Source organism: Aotus nancymaae, unplaced genomic scaffold (genome assembly GCF_030222135.1).
Source record: "Aotus nancymaae isolate 86718 unplaced genomic scaffold, 86718_ANA_hifiasm-v0.15.2.pri h1tg000065l, whole genome shotgun sequence".
In the NCBI taxonomy this organism is placed as follows: domain Eukaryota; kingdom Metazoa; phylum Chordata; class Mammalia; order Primates; family Aotidae; genus Aotus; species Aotus nancymaae.
Window position 1 is genome coordinate 6747568 of NW_026988480.1, and position 27056 is coordinate 6774623.

Below are 27056 nucleotides of genomic sequence, written 5' to 3' on the forward strand. Positions count from 1 at the left end.
TGTTTGGTTTTCTGTTCTTGTGTCAGTTTGCTGAGAATGATGGTTTTCAGATTCATCCAAGTCCCTACAAACGACACGAACTCATAGTTTTTTACGGCTGCATAGTATTCCATGGTGTATATGTGCCACATTTTCTTTGTCCAGTCTATCATTGATGGGTATTTGGATGGTTTAAAAAGTTTTAAAGGTCACCTTACTTATATCTCATTTTATTTACCCAACTAGGAAGGACTTTATATTTAAGGAACATAAGCATTTGGAAAAAAAATTTAAAAATTATCCTTGAGAACCCAAATTCTAAACTGTGTAACTCTCTGTTTTCTTGAAAAATATATAAATAGGAAATATAATAACTGGGGTGGGAAAGAATTAGTATTTTTATACAATATGTTTGTGATTTACTTCTGGATTAACATATAATTTAAGAAAAATATTCCCCTTTCTAAATTTCCCTATGGTACTAGGCTACAGCTCAATAAAGTATATCTTTTAATCATTGTGTACTTGGAATTTAGAACAAAATATTCAAATGGTCTAACAGTGACCATTTCTTGTTTCTATCTTCTTGATTCAATTTATTCTAAAGATTAGTTAGAAGAAATCATTGAGGATTACTCATCTGTAAAAGAACATTTTTATATGTCTTATTGAAAAACTCTAAGAACTGAAAGACCAGTACAAATTAACTGGCTAATACGACAATAGCTGGAGTCAAATTTTACTTATAGCATGTGTTTTACTACTGTTTACAAAACATACCCCCCAAAACTATACAAATATCTAAGAAATATATGTCTGTTGTGGTTTAGAATTTTAGTTGTCAAATTCTCAATGTAAGCAAAAAATGCTACCAATGGATTTTTAGAAAATCATTTTAGGATGCATTGGTAGGAGATAATTGCACTCTATTTTACGCTGATTAGACCTATTTCTGGATCCTGACCTCCAGGAATGATCTAGCAAATCTAGGAGTAAAAATGAGAGCCAACAAATATGTGGATGGTTGTCATGTGAAAGCGATCATTAGAAAGGAGGCACTAGAAAACACGGGTAGAAGATCCAGGAAGACAGATCTCAAGTCAACAATCATCTAACACGGCGGGTCCCAACCTCAGAGCTGAGCTTGTTTTCCTGCAACTACACAGTCCCATTTGGGGGTGACAGGAGACAGTGACAGATCATCAGGCATTAAATTCTCATAAGGAACACATGACCTAGATCCTTTGCATGCACAGTTCACACAGGGTTTGGGCTCCTATGATAATCCAATGCCCCCGCTGACCTGACAGGAGGCAGTGCTCAGGTGATAACGTGAGCAATGGAAAATGGCTGCAAATACAGATGAAGCTTCTTTCCCTCACCTGCTGCTCACCTCCTGCTGTGCAGCTCAGTTCCCAACAGGGGATGGACTGCTCCATGGCCCAGGGGTTGGGAACCCCTGGTCTAACAGATGGACATATTTGCATACCTTGTTCTTGGAAGGTTTAGACAGTCACTCACCTGACCAGACGTCAGGGGTGGTATAAGGAAGACCCAAGCATTGGCTGGGTGGCTGACCTGGATAACATCTAAAGCAAGGGGTGCCATGATTATTCCTGATTGCTCTCAAAAGTAGGGGCACCAGATGGTAGGAGGTGTTTACAACAGCAAAAACAACCCATCTCATTCTGAATGCTCTACTTGACAATGAAGACTTCCAGCTGGATCACTTGCAATTAATTATTAATTTTCAAAAAGGTGATTCACTGAGAGTCACTTTTTACACATGCCTTCATCTTACCTGTCTCTTGTCCTTCCAGGAATGTAATAAAAAATACTCCTTGTCCAAAGGCAGTTGTGGAGAGAAGGCACTGCGCACAGATTCATGGAGTGAAGAGAAAAACTGCACGTTAGTGTTTGATAGGAACCACAGAAAATCCACAACGCTTAACTCAAAGAGAGAAGCTGTGACAACTTCTCATTCTGATGACACCCAGCCATTGCTTCAGGCAGACATTTAAATATTTTAACCTGAAAAACTTAGAATGTCAGTCCACTCTGAAAAGCATGATAACAAGCTAGTTTTTAACGCTAAAATGAATTACTTCTGTTCACTGAGATGCTTAAAGTGTCATAAATCCAATGCATCATACACAGAAATGTGCAACACGAAACAGTGAAAAACGGAATAGAGCAATTTACTATTTTTATTATTAAGTGAATGCCCTGAAGCACACTGTAGGCTGACTGATGGAATACATACACTATTCTACACTAGAAAGAAAGTGTATTGAAGAAAAATGTTATTTTATCTCAGTGGAGAGGTCTTATGTTAGAACAAAACCCCACTGAAAAAAAAATCTTACATCAAACAATACAATGTACCAGAGTTAGATTTTTTTTTACTTGCTAGAAAACATTTTAATATATAAAAAGAAAATAAAATTTTGTATGCATAGAACCCACACATATAAGGACTGAAGTAAAACTAAAAATAGCAGCATTTGAAAATTAGGTCAGATCATGAATGACTCCTTTTCTATGTGTAAGGAAAATATGGGGAAGGACCCCAACTGGTCCCACTTGTGTTAATTATCCTGAAAACACCTAATTAACACTAACTTAAAATTATTGGTTATGAGTTTGTACAAATGTGACATAAGCTAATCAAAACCAATGAACACATGTCAATAGATAAAATACTGATGGAATATAACCACTTTTTCATTATGCATGTATATCTATGTTGTGTGTATATGGCTAGTAGAAACCAGAGAGCTCTAAATTATTTTTTAAAGTTGAAGAAAAATCACTTGGCTTTCATAAAATATTTTACTCTCGGCCCTAAATGAGCAGAGAAAGTGTTCTGTTCCCAGTAAGTGAATGAAGCACTGGAGTTGTCATGAAGCCTGTGCTGGACTAAAGGGCTTTCAAGGGCCTTTAAATATCCCTGAGCATCCCTGTGTTCTACGTCTCCTTGACACCTCCCCAAAGTCTCTAAGAGATAATGACTCTGTCATATCTCTCAGCAGACTGCAATTTTAGGAAGTCACTTGACCTTTTAGGGAGAATAAAGTCTTGAGCACAGTGCAAGTGATGCCACTGGCTCCCTGAAAGAGATTGTTTCAATAGCGATGTGTTCACCCTCACTTTGAGTTCCTACTATGTGTCAGGCACTGTGCTTGCCAGCAACTGTCACAAAAAATGAATACATTTGTATGTTCTATATATTTGATGTTACAGACTTGATAGTGTTATCATGCATTTTTAGGAGGTACATTTTAAATGGATGAGTGACTCTGACATTGCTAACAGAGAGATTTTTCCACTTAATGTGATGTAATTCATAATGCTTCAAAAATGCTTATTTTTAACTTCTAAAACAGCTTTAGAAATCTATTTCCTTCCGTGCATGAAAGAAAGAGAAAATAAAGTTATATGCTTCCTTAAAGATGCTGCTTATTTTCCAGAGTCTGCAGAAAGTCTCCGTTACATAAAAACTGGACATTCTTAAGGTGCTGCTGTGCAGCAAAAACACTGCAATTTCAATGGTTTGCCTTTAAGGGTAAGATTTTAAAAGGCAGTTATCCAAAAGCCCATGTAGATATGAACATGACAAATTGAACAGGTGAGGGTGGTAGGTTTTGTTCTGTTAGATAGATGACAGTTTTGTTTCATTTTGTATTTTGACAAAACAATTTACTTACCAGAAATGTCTGAATGACAAAACTTAATTGGTTATGTAGAACCAATAGTACTATGTAGGGCAGAAAGCTGATCACGTACACCAAGCTGGTGCAAAGGGCCGCTGTATTAGCTTGGCTGAAAAATGCACTCAAGAGGTAGCTCAGCATGATGACTGACACCCCAAAATCCCAGAGAAAGAGGAAAATAATAAAGGCATTGCTGTGTGCGAAGATGCCACTTGTTTTCAGAATGATGGCCAGAGCAGTACTGCTTATGGTCAACACAGCCGTGTTCTCCAGGAACCAGGCCAGGAAATGGATCACTGGATGCACTCCCATCATCCGCATGTACTATCAAAAAGAGAGAAAACCCAGGGTTATCACAGCATGCATACTTGAGGAAGAGCAGATCAGACGGCAGGAGAAAGAAAGTGGACCAGTGGAAAGGTAAATCTGCTTGCTTGCAAATTCAGCCCTGTGAAGGGCCCTGGGAAGGACGCTGCTTCCTAGAGCTTGATATCTGATTTTCATGAGCACTTGTATCCTGGAACTTAAAATTAAATTAAATTAAATTTTTAAAAAGAGCCATTTATGACAAACCCATAGCTAATAGCATACTGAATGGACAAAAGCTGGAAGCATTCCCCTTTAAAAATGGCACAGAACAAGGATGCCCTCTCTCACCACTCCTATTCAACATCATATTGGAAGTTATGGCCAGGACAATCAGGCAAGAGAAAGAAATAAAGAGTATTCAAATAGGAAGAGAGGAAGTCAAACTGTCTCTGTTTGCAGATGATATAATCCTATATCTAGAAAATCCCATCATCTCAGCCCAAAAGCTCGAGTTAATAAGAAACTTCAGTAAAGTCTCAGGATGCAAAATCAATGTGCAAAAATCACAAGCATTCCTGTACACCAACAGGAAACAAGCAGAGAGCCAAATCATGAATGAATGCCCATTCACAATTGCCATAAAGAGAATTAAATGCCTAGGAATACAGCTAACAAGGGAAGTGAATGACTTCCACTATAGGAGAACTACAAACCACTGCTCAAGGAAATAAGATAGGACACAAACAAATAGAAAAACATCCCATGCTCATGGATAGGAAGAATCAATATCATGAAAATGGCCATACTGCTCTAAGTAATTTATAGATTCAATGCTATCCCATTAAACTACCACTGGTGTTCTTCACAGAATTAGACAAACTAGACCCCTTCCTTACACCTTATACAAAAATTAACTCAAGATGGATTAAAAACTTACATGTATTTTTTGTTTCAATTTTATTTAGTTATTCTCTCATCTTTGTTATTTCTTTTCTTCTGCTGGGTTTCTATTGGTCTTGTTTCTCCAGTTCCATGAGGTGTGACCCTAGGTTGTCTATTTGTGCTCTTTCAGAGTTTCTGATGTAGGCATTTAATGTTATGAACTTTCCTTTTAGCATCGCTTTTGCTGTATCCCAAAGGTTTTGATAGGTTGTATTACTATTATCATTTAGTTCAGTTAATTTCCATCTTGATTTCATTATTGACCCATTCAGGAGCAGGTTATTTAATGTCCATGTATTTGCATGGTTTTGAGGTTTCCTTTGGTAGTTGATTTTCAATTTTACTCCACTATCATGTAGTGGAGCATGGTCTGAGCCATCTATGACAAACCCACAGCCAACATTATACTGAACAGGGAAAAGTTGAAAGCATTCCCTCTGAGAACTGGAACAAGACAAGGATGCCCACTTTCACCACTTCTATTCAACATAGTACTGAGAGTCCTAGCCAGAGCAATCAGACAAGAGAAAGAAATAAATGGTATACAAATCAGTAAAGAGGAAGTCAAATTGTTGCTGTTTGTTGACAATATGATCATATACCTAGAAACCCTAAAGACTCCTCCAAAAAGCTCCTAGAAGTGACAAATAAATTCAGCAAAGTTTCAGGATACAAAATTAATGTACAAAAATCAGTAGCTCTGCTATATACCAAGAGTGAACAAGCTGAGAATCAAATCAAGAACTCAACCCCTTTTACAATAGCTACAAAAAATAAAAGAAAATACTTAAGAATATACCTAAACAAGGAGGTGAAAGACCTCTACAAGGAAAACTACAAAACACTGCAAAAAGAAATACAAACAAATGGAAACACATGCCATGCTCATGGATGGCTAGAATCAATATTGTGAAAATGACCATACTGCCAAAAGCAATCTGCAATTCAATGCAATTCCCATCAAAATACCACCATTATTCTTCACAGAACTAGGAAAAACAATCCTAAAATTCATATGGAACCAAAAAAAGTCTTTGATCTAATGAAACCATAAATCTAATGAAACCATAAAGAGTCTAGAAAAATCACATGAGAAAAACGCTTCTAGACATTGGCTTAGGCAAAGACTTCATGACCAAGAACCCAAAAGCAAATGTAATAAAAGCAAAGATAAATAGACGGGACTTAATTAAACTAAATGGCTTCTGCACAGCAAAAGAAATAATCAGCAGAGTATATAGACAACCAACAGAGTGGGAGAAAATCTTCACAATCTATATATCCAGCATAGGACTAATATCCAGAATCTACAAAGAACTCAAATAAATCAGCAAGAAAAAATAAACAATCCCATCTAAAAGTTGGCTAAGGACATGAATAGACAATTCTCAAAAGAAGGTAAACAAATGGCCAACAAACATATGAAAAATGCTCATTATCACTAATTATCAGGGAAATGCAAATCAAAACCACAATGTGATACCACTCTACTCTTGCAAGAATGGGCATAATCAAAACATCAAAAAATAATCGATGTTGGCATGGATGTGGTGAAAAAGAAAAACTTTTACACTGTTGGTGGGAATGTAAGCTAGTGCAACCATTATGAAAAACAGTGTGGAGATTCCTTAAAGAACTAAAAGTAAATCTACTGTTTGAACCAGCAATCCCACTCCTGGATATCTACCCAGAGGAGAATAAGTTATTGTATGAAAAAGATACTTGCACACATTTGTTTATAGCAGCACAATTCACAATTATAAAAATGTGGAACCAACCTAGATGCCCAACAACCAATGAGTGGATAAAGAAAATGTATATATACACACACCATTGAAAACTACTCTTCCATAAAAAAGGAATGAAATAATAGCATTCACAGCAATTTGGATGGAATTTGGAGACTATTATTCTAAGTAAAGTAACTCAGAAATGCAAAAACCAAACATCATATGTTCTCACTCACATGTAGGGGCAAAGCTATGAGACACAAAGGCATAAGAGTCATTCATTGGACTTTGGGGACTCACGGTAAAGGATGGGGGGTGGTGACAGATAAAAGGCTATACATTGGGTGCAAGGAACACCGCTAGGGTGATGGGTGCACCAAAATCTCAGAAATGACTACTGAAGAACTTATTCATGTAACCAAACACCACCTGTTCCCGAAAAACTCTATGAAAATAAAAAAATTTTAAGTTATTATAGTTTCAAGTTTTATAACAGTATTACAACAAAAATTGCAAGGCCTTTACATAAAAAATTCTAAGCATAAATTAAGATGGGAAATCTGTTGCTATGTTTTTCTGGGTTATTTAAAAGTTGCTGAATGAGGAACATTGATTTGTTCTTGAAATCTCATATGGCTATTTGGTTTTCTTTCATGTCAATGGAAAATATCTGTTAGACTCTGGCATGGTTTCAGACTTCAACATAAAATCATCTTTCTGAGACAGGGGCTCAGCTATTTTTGTACACCAGAACTCCAGCAGAGGAGAGGAAAGCAAAACAGAGAGGCTCAGGTTAGTTATGGGACAAGATCTGTTTCTAAAGTCCCTACTCTCCCTGTTTTTGCCTCCCAGCAAGGTTTAAGAATATTTACCTCTTCTATCTGGATCTCCTGCTCATACACCAACTTTCTGACCATGCTGGCCACAGACACCATCCACGTCAGCATCATTATCAGTGGAAAAAAGAAACCAACGTTGTTCAGGAATCTGTAAAGGCATAATTCAGTCAGCATCCAGAGGCAAGCAAAATGACTCTACTGATTTTTTACATTTTTCTTCCAAGTTACAAAGCACTTTCAGGAGTGATGTCTCCTTTGGTCATTTCTTTTTTTTTTTTTTTTTTTTTGAGATGAAGTTTCGCTCTTGTTAGCCAGGCTGGAATGCAATGGTGCGATCTTGGCTCACCACAACCTCTGCCTCGTGGGTTCAGGCAATTCTCCTGCCTCAGCCTCCTGAGTAGCTGGGATTACAAGCATGCACCACCATGCCCAGCTAATTTTTTGTATTTTTAGTAGAGACAGGGTTTCACCATGTTGACCAGGATGGTCTCAATCTCTTGACCTCATGATCCACCCGCCTCGGCCTCCCAAAGTGCTGGGATTACAGGTGTGAGTCACTGTGCCTGGCCCTCCTTTGGTCATTTCTACATGCCTGTGACTTAGGTAGGACAGCCACGATTGGTGTGCTTATTTTGTAGGTGTGCAAACTCATGAAAGAACCCACGAAAGAGACACAACTGGTTCAAGGTCTCTCAGATAGCCACAGCCCAGCCCCAATACTCTCTGACACCTGCCATAGGCAAAGCAGGTTGGAGCAAAACAGGTAATTAATCCATACCTACCATTTCTCCCACTTAATAGGGACCCTTATCTATGTTCAATTATTGATATTAACTGATCATAGATTATCATCTATAACATGTGAAAATTGGCAAATGAAAGTCTTCCTTTCCATTTTTCCAACACTCATATTTCAACCTACTCTAACTGGGCTCCATTTCTAATACACACTTGAAATGACTCTCATCTAGGGCATCAGTGACAGTCATGCCTCAAAATCCAATGAGAATTATCCCAGTCATTTTCCTTCTTCAGTTCTCAGACATGTTTGATGACACTGGTCATTTCCTCCTCCTCTCTTTTCTCTTAGCTTCCAGAACAACTCCGAGCTTTGCACCCACAGCTTGGCAACATCTCCTTTACCTGCCTTTAAATGTAGGCATTATCACCTCAAGCTGGATACTCTGTCTTCCCATCATATAGTCTCTGAGCTCTAAATCCACATAATAATTATGTATTCAACATTGAGGCCAAACAAAGGTGCAAGCCATGTTACTGGGCTGATGATACATGAATGAGCCAAAGAGAAAAAAGTTCCTGCCATTAAAGATCTTTCATTCTAGTGAGTCAGCCAGGTGGAAAGGGACACAAAATAATTCAATAAACAGAGATTGCTATGTTCTGTCCCTGTCAAAACTCATGTTGAAATTTAATTGCCCATGTAAAGGTATCGAGGGGTGATGCAGCCTTTAAGAGGTGTTTGGGTTATGGGGGCTCCACTGTCGTGAATAGATCAATGTAGTTCTCATAAGACTAGGTGAGTTCCCAGGGTACTGGATTAGTTCTTGAGAGAGCTGGCCGTTACGAAGCAGGGTTGCCTCTCAGGTGTGAAGCGCACACCCCCTTCCCCTTACACTTTCCACCATGAGTTGAAGTAGCATGAAGCCCTCAGCAGACGCTGACCAAACAGGCTGCCTGATCTTGGACCTCCCACCAGAATTATGAGCCAAATAGACTTCTCTTCTTTACAAACTACCCAGTCTCAGGTATTCTGCAACAGCAACACAGAAAGGACAAAAACAGAGACGCATAATGGCAGGTAGTGATAAATGCTGTGAGGAAAAAGAACCAGCTCAACCAAAAGTGAGAAGGAATGCTATTTTGGACAGGGTGATCAGCTGAGCAGACGGCGGAAAAAAATATTTGAGCAGAAAGCAGATGAAGTAAGGAAATGAGTCACACAGGTATCCGAAAGAATCCTCCAGGCAAAGGAAAAGAAAGGGCAGGGCCAGAGGTGGGAGCAAGCAGAGCACGGGTCAGGAGCAGCCAAGGCCTTCACGGAACAGCAGCAGATGGGGTCAGAGCATAAGCAGGGGCCAGATCATGCAAGAATCTTTCATGTCAGGGTAAATTCTATATTTTACTTAGTGAACAAGAAGGTACACTGAAAAGACTTTAAAAGGAGAGAGAAAAACAGAGTGGTGACATAGTCAGGTGGACACTGTTTTTAAAAAGACCACTAAATGCAATGTAGACTATGGGCTACAGGTGGGGAAGCCTGTGAAGCAAGGGGTCAGAAGGCTACAGCAGACTCAACAGTCGAGATGAGAAATAAGGGCTCCCCAACAAAGACAGTGGCCCTGAAGACAGGGAAATGACCAGATTGGATATTTGCCCTGATGCAATAGCATCTCAGAGGCCCTCCAGAACTTCTTCATAGCATTAACAACAGCATGGAACATGTTCAAGACTTGATGTCTGCCTCTCATACCAGAATCTAAGCTCCTTAAGGAAGACCTTCCACTGCATCTCCTTGGCCTGGCAAGGGCCTGCCTCATAATGGAAGCCAAATACTTATTAATAAATACATGAATGTGTAACAAAGAAAAGGAAATTATTTGTTTTTATTCACTTTTCTGCTTAAGACAACTTTTACAAGCTGTCAACTTGGCGAGTCACATTTGAAAGTTAAATATGGGCTAGGCATGGTGGTTCATGCTTGTAATCCCAGCACTTCGGGAAGCTGAGGCGGGTAGATCACCTGAGATCAGGAGTTCAAGACCAGCCTGGCCAATACATGGGGAAACCCCGTCTCTACTAAAAATACAAAAATTAGCCAGGCTTGGTGGCGGGCACCTGTAATCCCAACTACTCAGGAGGTTGAGGCAGGAGAATCACTTGAACCCAGGAGGCAGAGCTTGCAATGAGCCATGACTGAGCTAATGTGTTCCAGCCTGGGTGACAGAGCAAGACTCTCTAAAAAAAAAAAAGAAAGAAAGAAAGAAAAGAAAAGACAGAAAGGAAGGAAGTTAAATATGGTTAACTTGTATGCTATACAGTGACTGTTTGCTTGCAGAAGGCAGAGTCTTTTAGATTTCCAGTTTTGTGTCTGGGTTTTTTTAAAAGCATTATTTTTGTAGTGCTCAGAGCAGGTAGAAGTCTATGAACAGGAAGTGCCATAAACTCTATCTGCGTGTCTATCCGACAAACGCCATTTGTTTTCTCAGAGTAACATAGTTTACCACAGAGAGGAAGCTTGGATCATCTGTAAAGTTAAAGACAACTAATACTGAGTTTATTAAGAGGGTTGAAAAAGTTTGTCTATTTGTTCACATATTTCGCTTTTTTTACTTAATGGCAGTGGAATCAATGACTACTGAACTCTATTCTTGCAGCAACTTGAATCTTACAAAAGAGCCCATAAGCATCATGCACAAGCATTATCTAAGATTGTTTTTTAAGCTGTTGCTTCAGAAGTCACCTTAGGTCAGACTTCTGTACCATGTGTGTGTCCTGTTGATCCCTTGAAGCTTTGTAAAGGAGAAAGTCATGAGAGGCTTGGAGTTGGATCAACCTAACCCTGAAAATCTTGAAGCACCTACCTCAGATACAAGAGAACACCCAGACACTCTGCACAGACATGTCAGACTGAAGTCATTTGGTAGAAATAGAATAGAATAACAAATTGGAGATGACAGATTACAAGACATGGCTATGTAACTCAGACTATTTCTTATATGCACCTGGAAATTGGTCTAAAATCAAAAAGAGAAGAAAAAAAGACATAAATTCAAATTTATATAAATGCTTAGAAGAGACACGAAGCATTTGAAAACGGTGCTAAGAAATCAAGTTCGGCTGGGCGTGGTGGCTCACGCCTGTAATCCAAGCACTTTGGAGGCCAAGGTGGGCAGATCACCTGAGGTCAGGAGTTCAAGACCAGCCTGACCAACATGGTGAAACCCTGTCTTTAAAAAAGAAAGAAAGAAAGAAAGAAATTAAGTTCATGTGAGATTCACACAAAAATGTAAATAGGAGAGATTTCAGTAGCAAATCCCCACCCTCTGCAGATCTCAGAATGCACTATTGAAAGTACATTTCTTGGTTGGATACAGTGGCTCACACTTGTAATCCCAACACTTTGGGAGGCTAAAGCAGGCAAATCACTTGAGCCCAAGAGTTTGAGACAAGCCTAGAAAACATGGTAACATGGTTAAACCCCATCTGTTCAAAAAAATCCAAAAATTACCCAGATGTGGTGGAACATGCCTGTAGTCCCAGCTACTTGGGAGGTTGAGATGGGAGGATCACTGGAGCCAGAAAATTGAGGCTGCTGTGAGCTCTAGTTGTGCCACTGCACTCCAACCTAGGTGACAGAACAAGACCCGGTCTCCAAAAAGAAAAAAAAGAAAACACTTCTTAAAAGCAAGCAGCACACTCCGAGAGGCAAAATACATACAACAGATTGTGTTAGGTGGATGTCAAGTTACATGTTAAATTGGATAGCTTTGTCACTGCCTTGATCTCATTACTCATTATTGGTCTGTTCAGGCTTTGTATTTCTTAATTGCTCAATCATGATAGGTTATATGTGTCCAAGAATTTGTCCATTTCTTCTAGATTTTTAAATTTATTGGTGTGTGTGTAATTATTCATAATAGTGTCTACTGATCCTTTGTATTTCTGTGGTATCAGTTATAATGTCTCCTTTTTTGTTTCCAATTTTATTTGAGTCTTCACTCTTTTTTTCTTAATCTAGCTAAAAATTTATTGAATTTGTTTATCTTTTTTTTAAAAAAACACCTCTTTGAAACTATTAACAAAGAGACAACCTACAGAATGGGAGAAAATATTCACAGACTGCATCCAACAAATATCTAATATCCACAGTCTATAAGGAACTTAAACAATTCAACAAACAAATACCCCAATGAAAGCAGGCAAAAGACAGGAGCAGGCACTTCTCAAAAGAAGACATACAAGCAGCCAACAAACATAAAAAAATGCTCCCCATCACAAATCATCAGAGAGAGGCAAATCAACACCACAATGAGATACCATCTTATACCAGTCAGAATGGTTATTATTAAAAAGTCAAAAACAACAGATACTGGCCAGACCGTGGAGAAAAGGGAAGGCTTTTATACTGTTGATGGGAATGTAAATGAGTTCAGCTGCTGTATAAAGTAGTTTGGAGATTTCTTAAGTAACTTAAAACAGAACTACCATTCAAACCCCCAATCCCGTTACTGGGTATATATCCAAAAGAAAATAAATCGTTCAACCAAAAAGACACAGGCACTCACATGTTCAAAACCACTATTTACAATAGCAAAGACATGGAATCAACCTAGATGCCCATCAGCAGCGGACTGGATAAAGAAAAGGTGGTACATATACATCATGGAATACTATGCAGCCATGAAAATAGAATGATATCATGTCCTTTGCAGCAACATGGATGCAGCTGGAGGTCATTATCTTAAGTGAATTAACATAGGAACAGAAAACCAAATACTGCATGTTCTTAATTATAAGTGGGAGCTAAACACTGGGTACTCATGGACATAATGGTAACAATAGACACTGGGGACTACTAGAAGGGGGAGAAAAGAAGGAGACAAGGATTGAAAAACTAACTATTGGGTACTATGTTCACTACCTAGGTGACAGGATCAACTGCATCCCACACACCTCAGCATCACACAATATACCCATGTAACAAACCTGCACATGTGCCCCCTGAATCTAACATTAAAATTAAAATTATATTTTAAAAATATGGAAAACATACTTAATATCCATCAATTAGAGCCTTCACTAAATAAAACATCATGCAATCTATATTCACATAATGACATATATTTGCACAGAAAAAAAAGAATGAGGCCAATATAGCCTAAGATACAGAACTCTCCACTAGATACCATTAAGTAAAACAAATAAGTACAGAAAAGATTCATAGTGAGCTAATGTTTGTGTTTAGTGTGTATTGAATGAATGCTGAATAAATCATATAAAATGGTACTTACACATAGAATATTCCTGGAGGATGCACCAAAAAAAGTATTCTTACTTACTGTCCTAGAGAGAGGAAACCGGCTCACAATCAGGGATGGGAGATTTATTTTTAATTCTACCTTTAAGTATTGATTAATGTTTTACAACAGGTATTCAGAAAAAAATGTATTTATAAATTTTCATTGTCTTTTAAGAAAACAATGTTTTTTTTTGAGACAGAGTCTCACTCTGTAGACCAGGCCAGGGCACAGTGGTGCAATTTCGGCTCACTGCAACATCCACCTCCTGGGTTCAAGTGATTCTCCTGCCTCAGCCTACTGAGTAGCTGGGACTACAGGTACAAGACACCACGCCTGGCTAATTTTTTGTATTTTTAGTAGAGACTAAGTTTCACCACTTTGGCCAGGCTGGTCTCAAACTCCTGACCTCGTGATCTGCCTGCCTTGGCCTCCCAAGTGCTGGGATTATAGGTATGAACCACCGCTCCTGGCCCAAGAAAACAATTCTTATAAAGAATTTCCTAAAGTCAATTATGGCAATATAAAACCAAAAGAAAAACAAAACAATAAAAACACCAGCTTTTTGTTTTGTTCACCTTTTTTATTTGCTTTAGTCTCCATTTTATTTATTTCTGCTCTAATGTAAAGTCTTTCATCAAAAAAAAAGCCCAGGACCTGAGGGCTTCACTGCTGAATAATACCAAACATTTAAAGAATTAATACCAATTCTACTCCAACTATTGCGAACATTGAAGAGGAGAGAGTACATTCAAACTCATTCTATAAATCTAGGATTACCCTGATACCAAAACAACACAAGGCCTCAATGATTGAAAAAAAAAAACAAAAAAAACTACAGGCTTATATTTCTTAAGAATATAAAGGGAAATATCCTCAACAAAACATTAACAGACCAAATACAACAACACATTTAAAAGATTGTTAATCATTATCAAATGAGATTCATCCCACGAATGTAAGTATGGTTCAACATATGCAAATCAACAAACATGATTCATCACCTTAATAAAATCAAGAACAAAAATCTTATGATCATTTCTGTAGATGCTAAAAGAGAATCTATTTAATAACATTCAACATTTTTCATGACAAAAACGCTCAACAAACTGGGTATACCAGAAATATGTCTCAAAAAAATAAAGAACAAATATAACAAATCCACAGCTAATACCATATGGCATGGGGAAAAATTAAAAGCCTTTTTTCCAAGATCTGGAACAAGACAGCTTTCACCACTTTTATTTAACAGAATGCTGGAAGTCCTATCTAGAGCAATTAAGCAAGACTAATAAATAAAGGATATCCAAATTAGAAAGAAGTCAAATTTTCTTTTTTTGCAGATAAAATGATTTTATAGTTAGAGAAACCTAAAGACTTCACCAAACACCTGCTAGAACTGATAGATGAATTCAGCCAAAGTTTCAGGGCACAAAATCAACATACAAAATTCAGTAGCATTTCTATACATTAACACCAGTGATCTGAAAAAGAAATCAAGAACGCAATCGCATTTACAATAGCTACCAAAATAAAAAATATCAGGTATTCCATTTAACCACAGAAGTGAAAGATCTCTACAAAGCAAACTATGTAATATTGATGTGAGAAGTTAAAGAGGACATAAAAATAAAAAGATAGCCTATGCTTATTGATTTAAAAATTAATATTGTTGAAATATCTATACTAACCAAAGCAATCTGCAGAGCTAATGCAATCCTTATTAAAATACCAATGACATTCCTCATAGAAACGGAAAAAAATCCTAAAACTTATATGGAACCACAAAAGACCCAGAATAACCAAAGCAATCTTGAGAAAAATTAAAAAATTAAAAAAAAAAAAGGAAACTGGAGGCATCCCACTATTTGACTTCAAAATTTAATACAAAACCATAGTAATCAAAGCAGCAAAGTACTGGGATAAAAACAGACACATAAACCAATAGAACAGAATAAAGAACACAGATATAAATCCACATATTTGTAGTCAACTCATTTTCAACAAAGTTTCCAAGTTCATACATTGGGAAAAGGACTATCTCTTCAACAAATGGTGCTGGGAAAACTGGATAACCACATGCAAAGGACTTAAACTAGATCCTTATCTCTCACTATATACAAAAATGAGTTCAAAATGGATTAAAGGACTTACATGTAAAACTTGAAACAATAAAACTACTAGAAGAAAATATCAGAGAACTGCTTCAGGACACTGATTCTGGAAAAAGACTTTTTGGGTAAGACCTCAAAAGCATAGACAACAAAAGCAAAAATAGACAAATGAGATTACATCAAGCTTAAAAGCTTTTGCGAACAAAGGAAGCAATCAGCAAAGTGTGAAGACAACCTACAGAATGGGAGAAAATAGTTTCGAACTATCCATCTGACAAGGGATTAATAGCCAGAATATATAAGAAACTCAAGGAAATAGGATAGCAAGAAACCCAAATAATCCAATTAAAACATAGGCAAAAGATCTGAATCAATATTTCTCAAAAAAAAAAAAGACCCACAAACAGCCAACAGTTGTACAAAAATATGCTGAACCTCATGAATTATCAAGATAATGCAAATCAAATCCACAATGAGATATCGTCTTGCCCCAATTTAAAATAGTATCAAAAAGAGAGAAAATAACAGACGCTGTGGGGGATATGGAGAAAGAGGAAAGCCCATACTTTGTCAGGTGGGAATGAAAATTAGTAGAGACACTGTGGAGAAAGGTATGGAGTTTCCTCAAATAACTAAAAAATATAACTACAATATAACCCAGCAATCCCAATGCAGAGTATATATCTCAAATAAAGAAAATCAGTATATCAAAGAGGTATCTGGACTCCCATGTTTACTGCAAACTTATTGACAATAGCTAAGATAAGGAATCAACCTAAGAGTTCATCAACGGATGAAAAGATAAAGAAATGTGGCATATATAAAAATTAGACTATCATTCAGCCATTAAAAAGAATAAAATCCTGTCATTTGGAGCAACATGAATGGAACTGGAGGACATTATATTAAGTAAATGAGCCAGACACAGAAAAACAAATATATGTTCTCACTCATACAAGGGAGCTAAAAATAAATTGAACTTACTGAGGTAGAAAGTAGAGTGGTGAGTTACCCAGATACTGGGAAGCGTAGAGGGGAGGGGAAGATAATTAAAGGTTGGTTAGTGTGTACAAACGGAGAGAAGGGATAAGTTCTAACATGCAATAGCACGCTAAGGGAACTGTAGCTAACAATAACTTTTATATTTCAAAATAGCTAAAAGACAGGCTTTGGAATATTCCTAAGCCAAAGAAATGATCGTTGAAGTGATAGCAATCTCATTTACCCTGATTTGATCATTACACACTGTATGCATGTATGCAATTATCACAAATAATTCATGAATATAAACAACTAGTGTGTATCAATAGAAAGGTAAATAAATAAATAAATAAAGTAGTGTGAGAAGCCACACCTGCTCCTAGACCCTATTTCCAGGGAAACAGAAGACAGAAGGCCATGTGAGGAATCCATATGTTTTCAGGAAGCACTTTATCTTTGTGGCAATGGAAAAGTAAGCCTTTGAGCTGTGTGGTCATTAATGGCACCTGGTCCTCACCACCAACAGGATCTTCTTGCAGATACCTGGGCAGGAATATCCAGTTTATCCCAGATGAGTAACAACCATGGTAACAAAAATTAAGCACAACATTTGTGCAAGAAATAAAAAGAGGTTGAGAGTTGCACAATTACTAACAAGTGAAAAACCCATGCCAAAAAGTTGATGACACTGAACATGTGACAATAGCGAAATACTTTTTGTTTCAATTTAAACATATTTAAACAACTTAAAAAAAGCAAGTCCCTCTATAAGAAGCACCACAGGATTGAATTAATGAGATGATAAAGTAGCAGAAAGATAGAAAATGCGAATTGAAAGAACTTAGAAAAAATAGATGGAAAAAAGTAACCATCAGGCAGAGGAGAATAAAATCAGAAGAAACACAAGCCAAATTGATACTGCACAAAATACAGTAAGGAATATAGAAAATAGATGCAAGAAATGCAACTAAAGGAAACAGAAATAAAGAATTCTTAAAAACATAAAAATCTATTGATTAGAAACACAGGGAAAAGAAATGCAGGCAATTAAACTCCCTGAAAAAGAAAAACTAAATATTTCTAAATTTGCAAAGCTAGAATAATGAAGAATCTCAATTTAAAAAAATTCAAATCTACACATCCAAAGAACCTATCTTGTCATTATAGAAAATTGTCCTAGAATGTTCAACAATTAAACATACCCTAATAAAATTTATTGAATTTTCAAGCTACTGGCAGTTTGTCACAATTACAAAGTCATATAAAAGCGGGAAAATATCAAGGTGGCCTCAGATTTCTCCATAGTAACATTCAAGACCAAAGACAATAGAGTTACTATTTTTACAGGATACTTAAGGAAGGAATGAGCCAAGGGTTTTATATTCAGCCAAGCTGTCTTTTTTTTTTATTTATTTATTTACTTATTTATTTATTTATTTTATTGCATTTTAGGTTTTGGGATACATGTGAAGAACACGCAAGATTGTTGTATAGGTACACACGTGGCAGCGTGATTTGCTGCCTTCCTCCCCTTCACCTGTATCTGGCATTTCTCCCCATGCTATCTCTCCCCAACTCCCCACCCCCCGCTGTCCCTCCCCTATTTCCTCCCAACGCTGTCTTTCAAATATAATTGCTACAAAGAGTTTTATGTACATAATTCAGGTAATATTATGAGAGCATCTTAAAGAAATTACTAGATGGCAAACTTCATCCTGCCAAATGATGACTGGTAATTTACAATGAAAGGGCTAATGGTAAGCAATGAATACATTTTCCCGTAAAAGCAAGGCTCAAACAAAAGTAGGAATTAAGATTACAAGACAGATTGGAAATGCTACTATTCCCTGAAATGCAGAAGTGATATGAAAAACAAATGGAAGGATAAGGGGGAATGAGACAGAGAGGAAAAAAAAGTTGGTGTATGCCAAACTAAAATACTATTTTTTAAAATATTGGCAAACATAGCATATTAGTATAAGTGTCTTTAACAGTACAAAAGATGACATTAAGTAAGATTAACAATACCAATTAAAATTGCATGATGGACAAAAGAAAGTATATGATGAAATAAGAGAACATATTTTAAGTTTTTACTGCTTGTGGTAAAAAAAAAAAAACAAGGGTTTATATTACTTACATAAAGTTGTAACTGTAAGGTAACCACTAAGACAATAATAAAACATTATTAAATATTAGCTTAAAAGAAAAATTACAAGCATAAAAAATATGATAGAGGTAAGACAATATATATATTTATATTTGCATTTTATACTATCAAAGAATTAATGCCACCTATATAAGAAGCTATATAATGCATACAAGAGACACACCTGAAACAAAATACTTCAGAAAAAATGTAAATGAAAAGATGGGCAAAGGCATATCAAGCAAATAGAAACATTAAAAGGCAAGGAGAAGAGGAAGAGGAAAAATAAGAAGAAGAGGAGAAGAAGGAGGAGGAGGAAGAGGAGGAAAGAGTGAAGAAACAGAGATAAACAGCAGAGTTTACCATTTCAATATCATACAAGGTAAAGTTATGTCCACAAAGCATTAAAAGACCCAGAGCACAATTATTCATAGTCATGCACACAGTAACAAACCACCAAAATTCAAAAGCCAAACTCCACAGGAAAAAGAGAGAGGGACAACCAAGTAATGGGGGACTAGAATTACTATCCCAGTCTAAGACAGATCACAAGGACATAAATTAAGGATAGAAAAATCCTAAATAACAAAATTAGCTCAAATCAAATTCTCTGCCCTAAAATAGAGAATTAGAAATTATTTTTCAAGTGTCTATGAATTATTCACAAAAGTAGGTTATATACTACTTGATACCAAAACAGAAATAATAAGAATAATATTTTGATTGCAATTCAGAAATTAAGATTTAGCAACAGAATTTGGCAATTTAGTATATGTTGCAAATTTTGTATTTTGTCCATCTGATATGTAAAAACATGCTATCACAGAGAAGATTTAATTTGTATGTTTCTTATTACAAGTATACTGCGTAAACATAGTTTTTCATATGTTTAAAATTCTTGAGAATTTCCAAGTGGAAATTAAAAGAAGTTTTATTCAAATAGCTCTTGGGTAAAAAAAAAAAATAGAAACCTGTACTGCACGCATCTAGAAAACAATAAATTATTAGCTACAAATGAAATCTATGGGACATAAGGTAGTGGTTGAAAGAAAAGTCATTACCTTAGGTACCTAATATTATATTTAACTACAAATATGTAAGAAAATACTAAAAATAATGAATTAAACATTAGTCTCAAATTATAAAAGAACATGTTGAAGATACATAAAAGTAAGGAAGTAATAAAAGTAGAAATAAGTTAGAAGAGACAAAAGAGAGAATTGATTAAGTCCAAATATGGTTATTTGTAAAAATGGAAGTTAAATAAGAAAAGAAAGAAAGAACTTGCACATCATGAATTTTAAAACTAAAGAAAAAGACAGCCGGGCGCAGTGGCTCAAGCCTGTAATCCCAGCACTTTGGGAGGCCAAGGCAGGTGGATCACGAGGTCAAGAGATCGAGACCATCCTGGTCAACACGGTGAAATTCCGTCTCTACTAAAAATATAAAAAATTAGCTGGGCATGGTGGCGCGTGCCTGTAATCCCAGCTACTCAGGAGGCTGAGGCAGGACAATTGCCTGAACCCAGGAGGCAGAGGTTGCGGTGAGCCGAGATCGCGCCATTGCACTCTAGCCTGGGTAACAAGAGTGAAACTCCGTCTCAAAAAAAGAAAAAAAAGAAAAAAAAAAAGAAAAAGACAGCATGTTATAGAGGAGTAACCTTACGAAGCGAGGAAATGAATGAGGATGAATAGGGAAAAGGGAGAGGATAAGATGATTTCATTTTTTGACTTTAATTCCTATCTAGGATCTTAATAATTGGAAAAGGTTCATATTAAAGTTGAAGTATTATGTATTATGTATCACCAACAACAACTGCACTGAGTACCAAGTTCTGAAGAGTTGCTCTGATCCCTTGGGGTCTCCATGAGAGCAGGGTGACAGCAGAGCAGATTTCAGTCATTCGTAGTTTTCTTGTCTTTTTTTTTTTTTCCAAACAGGGCCTCACTGTGTTGCTCAGGCTGGAGTACAATGGCATAATCTGGGCTCAATGCAGCCTCAACCTCCTGGGCTCAAGCAATTCTCCCTTCTCAGCCTCCGAAGTAGCTGGAACTACAGAACACACCACGACACCCAGCTAATTTTGTTTGTTTTCTGTAAAGAGTGGGTCTTGCCATGCTGTCCAGGCTGGTTTTCTTTTCTTAATACAGTCCTAACAATCCCTTCTCTCCAACCTTCCTCGAGGCAGGACTACATCTTTCCCTACTACATATGTCGTGCAATTATAGTGTGTGACATGCAGTGAGCGCTCCATAAATAGTTCCTAGATGAATATGTAGCACAGAAATTTTCAGGCTGAATCTTGGCAAGATTTTGCGATTTCTAGTTGGTAAAACATGCATCACAAAGGCAAAGAATGCCGTTGGGACTCATCCCAAAACAAAACATAAATAAATAAACGTAGTTTTAGAACAGGATATTAAGTGTGAATTATTTTCACTATTTTCTTCACTCTTGATTACTACTTGTTTATAAAACTAAAAATTAAAAAGACACAAAGGTCAAGGATGTCTTACTGACCTAAGAAATAGAATTTTCCTCTTATCAGGAGAGCATGAATCAAACTAAAAATCTAGAATCTCCTCGTATGTTTTCCCTTCTCTGGAACCCAAACCAAAGAACTGTCTATAAATTTTACCATTAGGAAATTAAACTCTCTTACTTCTTTAAGCCTTTCTAAAGAGATACTCTGATCTTCATAAACATTGTCAGCATTGCTTTTTCTGCAGGTGGACCTCCTTGGTTTCCATTTTAATAAGCCTCGTTCATGGAATTTGATCTGTTACTTGCCTCTGTCAACACTATCAGTGAGTGCAATGACAAAAAAGTGATGGGCGTGTTGGACCAGTCTTACTATAGAAAGAATGACCATAAGAAATCAGCTGGGTTTTTTGTTTTGTTTTGTTTTTTGTTTTTTTTGCTCAGGATGTAGGACTTTGAGGCAAGTGCAGGGAAATGGCAAATTTCCAGCCATCGCCTCTCACGTCAGCCTGGCCTCTGCCTGCCCTTACCCTGCCCCTCTCCACCAACCCTCATCACCACTACTGCCCAGAACCTGTCCTCACCAATCCTGGGGAGAAAGGACACAGCAGGGGGCAGTTGCTGAACAGCAGGACCAGAGCATTTGGCCTCTGCTTTCTCTCTCTCCCTTCATCCTCCCTTTCCTTTTCATGAAACCAGAGGCACAGATTGATGTTACCCCTGTCACTTGCTAGCTCTCTGTCTTCCGCTGCCTTCCGCAACACAGCCAGCTAGAGTCTGACGTGATTTGTGAATTGGAGGGGAATGGAGGTCAGGGAAGGTGGAGCAAGTGGCATTTAAGACTCTGGTGTTCCTGACTCAGCCACTGCCAGAGCCATGCATGCAAGTAAGTGCACTTCCCTAACCACAAACAAAGAGGAACATTGGCTTTCATTCATTTTATTGTTCCTGGTTTTTGCAATTCCCTTGGAAAAGCCAGGGAGAAGGGAAGATAGTCGCATGCATCCCTACCTCTTTGAATCTTAACACCATCCAAGAACATCAGACCTGTATTGATCTTCCGCGTCAGTAGGTGGAAGAACTTACTTACGTTTGAAACTGTTCAAGAATGGAGAGAGCTGCCACTCAGAGCATCCCACCCACTCACAGTGCCTGATGTTGCCCCTCACAAGTCCCAGGGTCTCCTCAAGCAAGAAGCTTCACTGCGCCCTACAACCCAGCACGCTGGGCAGGCAGCAATTAATACCTCGTGTGAGGTAAGGAAACTGACACTCAAAACTGGTGCAAAACTGGCCCAAGGTCTTGCGAAGCAGCAAGTGGCAAAGCTGGCACCCAAATGCAGTTTTTTCATCCCAGCTCTGTCATCATTCCGAGTCTAAGATTCTAAAGGGATCCAGGAAGCTCGAAAGAGATCAGATAACCTTAGAAGGTGAGATGTACCGTCAGGATCTAAAATATCTGAAGAAGGAGACTTTGAGAACTTAATTCAGAATTACAGGTCATAAAAATTCTACCAAGAAATTCTCCTATATTTTACTTGGTAGAGGAAGGCATGAAGCCTATTGGGATCAACCCAGTGCTGCCACTTTTAAAGGGTCTGTATCTCCTTTCTCACCCCTTATTAGTTATGAATGTACGCTGACTACTGCATTAAACAGTGAGTTTCTTGACCTCAAGAACTGCATTGTGCTCATCTCTGCATCCATCCCAGCATAGAATAATGTGTGTCATACATATGAAACATACGAAAACAAAATGTTTTTACATAGATGATTAGAGGAATAACTATATACGTGAATGATGAAGGCCTTGAAATAATTTATCAGAGGCAAAGCAAACAGTGGATCTAAATTAGGGTGTTTTGGAATTTGGCTAGGACTATTCTTCATTGAACACTACAGTGCCATTTGTTACAAAACAGTTGTCACCTCTGGCCCTCAGGCACTAAACATATACTGGCCCCCACTGTTACCATCAAAACACCTCACATATTTCCAAACTCCCACCAAACAAGGTTATGAACTACTGCTTGAATCTGAGTTCTGGCTAGGATATAAGAAAATATGCTAGACTTTTTTTGCTTGTTTTTGAGATGGAGTCTTGCTCTTGTCACTCAGGCTGGAGTGCAATGGCATGATCTCCGCTCACTGTAAACTCTGCCCCCCAGGTTTAAGTGGTTCTCCTGCCTCAGCCTCCCAAGTAGCTGGAATTACAGGCATATGCAACCATGCCCAGCTAATATTTGTATTTTTTTTTCTTTTTTTTGAGACGGAGTTTCGCTCTTGTTACCCAGGCCGGAGTGCAGTGGTGCGATCTCGGCTCACCGCAACCTCCGCCTCCTGGGTTCAAGCAATTCTCCTGCCTCAGCCTCCCAAGTAGCTGGGACTACAGGCGTGTGCCACCATGCCCAGCTAATTTTTTTGTATTTTTAGTAGAGACGGGGTTTCACCATGTTGACCAGTATGGTCTCGATCTCTTGACCTCGTGATCCACCTGCCTCGGCCTCCCAAAGTGCTGGGATTATAGGCGTGAGCTAATTTTTGTAGTTTTAGTTGAAACGGGGTTTCACCATATTGGCCAGGCTGGTCTTGAACTTCTGACCTCGTGATCTGCCTGCCTCAGCCTCTCAAAGTGCTGGGATTACAGGCATGAGCTACCACACCCAGCCGAAAACATGCCAGACTTTCAAATACACTGGAGTGAAAAGGCAGTCAAGTGACCAAGGCTTCTCACGAAGTGCTTAAAAGTAGCAAGTGGCAATTGATAGTTTATTCGAGGAGTGAGGGGCATTAAGAACCTGTGAGACTTTGGGGGAAATAACTTATCAGAGTCTCAATTTCTTCTGCTGTATTTTTAAGGTTCTTAGAGGATAAATGAGATTTTTTTAATATGATACAATTTTAAGAGATTACTATTGCTTCTGTTGAGGGAAAGAACATAGACAAATTGGAGAAACGATTCACTGAGGTTTTAACCAGAAACCATCCTCCTCTGCCCAGCAAGGAGATAAGTTTATAAGAGCTGTATAGGGCTTGAGAAAATGAAGAATTATAAAATTTAACGAGGATTTTTATTCTACTTCCCACTACAGTTGGTATCACCAACAAATTACCTGTGTTGGTGAGACAGGACAGAGCCTGCGGGCAATGGAGGGGGCTTCCAGCAGCTCTGAGCTCTAAGAGCAATCAGGAATGGGAATTTCTGCTAAGAACAATGACTACTGACTAAATGGAAGAGTGAGGTATTTAATAAGGTTACCTGAAGTAAAGCCCAAGGAAGATAAATGACACAAGAACACAAAATCAAACATCGCATGTTCTCACTCATAGACGGGTGTTGAACAATGGGAACACATGGACACAGGGAGGGGAGCACTATACACTGGGGTCTGCTGGGGGGAAGTCGGGGGGACAGCGGGTGGTGGGGAGCTGGGGAGAGATAGCATGGGGAGAAATGCCACATATAGGTGAAGGGGAGGAAGGCAGCAAATCACACTGCCACATATGCACCTATGCAACATCTTGCATGTTTTCCACATGTACCCCAAAACCTAAAATGCAATAAAAAAAATAAATAAAATAAAATAAAAAATAAATAAATAAATAAAATAAAATGAAAGGTCCTCTCACTGGTCTGTTGTGGATCAAGCTGATTTTTTTAAGCAGGAATTCAACATTTCAAGCATGAGTGGCTGTCAACTCTTCACTCTCCACTTTGCCCAAGACATGTCAAAGTCCAGATGCAACGCCTCGCGGGAGCCATCACTCAGCCTGGCCCAGCACGCTCCATTTCTCCTTCTCTTGAACCCACCCCAGGGTGATGTGAATTGAAGCAGGCGACAAGCAGTAGAGGAAATAACAGTGGCCCTTTCAAATAAATATTCTTTGTGCATATAAAACAATTCCAGAATATTGTTGTGGTTTTAATTTTCTGAAAACCTTTTGAGTAAGTTGGCTTACTCTTTAAAGCAATACATTAACATTTGAAATCCTTTATATTCATGAAGTACACTACAGTTCCAATCATAAAATTGTCCTATGATAACTGCCCATGAATCATGGGGATTATAGGATCAAGAAATTTCAAAAACTCCTGCTGCCTATCCAACTCTACAATCTCCAGCAACATTTCCCAGTGCATGCTTCAAGACCGTAGTTCCATGAGCTGCTGGTAGACACTACATGAAAAAAAAAAAAAGTAGGAGAGAGAGAGATCTGTGTGCAAGAAAGATGGAAAGTTTTTAGTTAAATAACAGGTTTTGTTACCACAGATGAATTGCCATGTTCCTACCTATAATAGGTCTCTCCACTTGTTGAGTTCTCTTCCCCTCTACTACTTCAGGACACAGCTGTACACTACCTCCCGCTTATACACTACCTCCCGCTTATACACTACGAATTTTTCCATCTTACTGGACTATTCCCTAAGTAGCGTCCTATATTAAAAAAAAAAAAAAAAAAAAAAAATCTTCTTCCCAAATTATCCTCCAGCCACTTCTTCCCATTTCTTCCCACTGAGAGCTGTCTGAGCTTGCTTCCCAATTCTACCCCTCCATGTCTCCTTCTGTCCACTCTAATTTGGCCATCGTTCTCACCACATCATGGAAGCTGCTCTCTAAGAAGTCCTGGATGGTATATACATTGCTAAATCCAGTGGTCCATTACCTGACTTTACCTTATTTCACCCATGAGCCACATATGACACACTTGATTACTCCCCTTCCTGCAGTCTCTTGCTCAGCTCGGCCTCCAGGACTCCACACTCCTAGGTTTTCCTCCTGCCTCAATGATACTTTCTCAATCTCCTCTTCTCCTCGACCTCTTCATGAAAGGGGCCCCAGACTTGGTCTTTGCCCTCTCTATTTTTCTATCTATACTCCTTCCCATGGCAATGCCATCCAATCTTAGAGTCCTAACTATTATCAAAATGGGAGAGACTCCTAAATTAATAGATCCAGGTACATTGCCCCAGCCTCCTGAACAAATCCACCTACTTCACATTTCCTTTGGATTTCTAAAAGGCAACTAGACATGTTCAAAGCTGAGTTTCTATCCTTATCCTCCAAACCTCTACCCATGGTTTTTTCTATCGTAGTTGGAGATCATTCCAGCAATCCAATTACTTGGACTGAAATAGGGGAGTCTTCCTTGATTTCTATCACACCCTCATCAAATCTTTTGGCAACTCTGTGCCTCTAGTTTCTGAATGCAACTTAGAATCTGATCACCTTTTACCACCTTCTCTGCTACCACACTGGGCCAAGTCACCATCATCTCTCACCTGGGTTATTACAACAGCCTTCTAAATCATCTCTCTGTCCCACACTTACTCCTACAAGCTCTTTTCTACACAACAACATGAGCAAAGCTTTTACAGTATAAGTCAGATGATGACATCACTCCTGCCCAAAACCCTCCAGCAGCCTTTTAATACCACTCTGATCACCTGCAACCACATGATCTATGATCAGCTCTTTGACTTCATCTCCTATCCTCTCTCCCTTGTACACTCTGCTCTGATGACCCTTCACACACACCCTAGGCCACTCCAACCACAGGGCCTTTGCATGGGCTGTTCCTCTGCTCTGTAACACACTTCCCCTTGTGTTTCTGCACCCCATCAAGTCTTTGCTAAAATGTTACCTTGCTGATAGGGTCTACCCCATCCACATTAACAATTTCATATTCCCCTCCTAGTGTCCTTGACCCTGTTCATCCTATTTCCCAACTCCACGGCACTTCCTACTTCCTAACATTCAATGCAATTGTCTTCTTAATTGTA

General features: G+C 38.2%; 1 protein-coding gene across 2 annotated transcripts in view; it reads right to left on the reverse strand.

The window, feature by feature from the left end:
• ABCA13 (ATP binding cassette subfamily A member 13) overlaps nt 1–27056 on the reverse strand; it is a 437440-nt gene that overhangs the window by 236747 nt on the left and 173637 nt on the right. For both annotated transcript variants that reach the window (XM_064366685.1, XM_064366686.1), the window contains exons 32-34: nt 7546–7660; nt 3687–4016; nt 1781–1850 (exon numbers count right to left, since the gene is read on the reverse strand). In XM_064366685.1, the coding sequence (XP_064222755.1) occupies nt 1781–1850; nt 3687–4016; nt 7546–7660 (515 nt within the window). The remainder of the gene's footprint in view (nt 1–1780; nt 1851–3686; nt 4017–7545; nt 7661–27056) is intronic.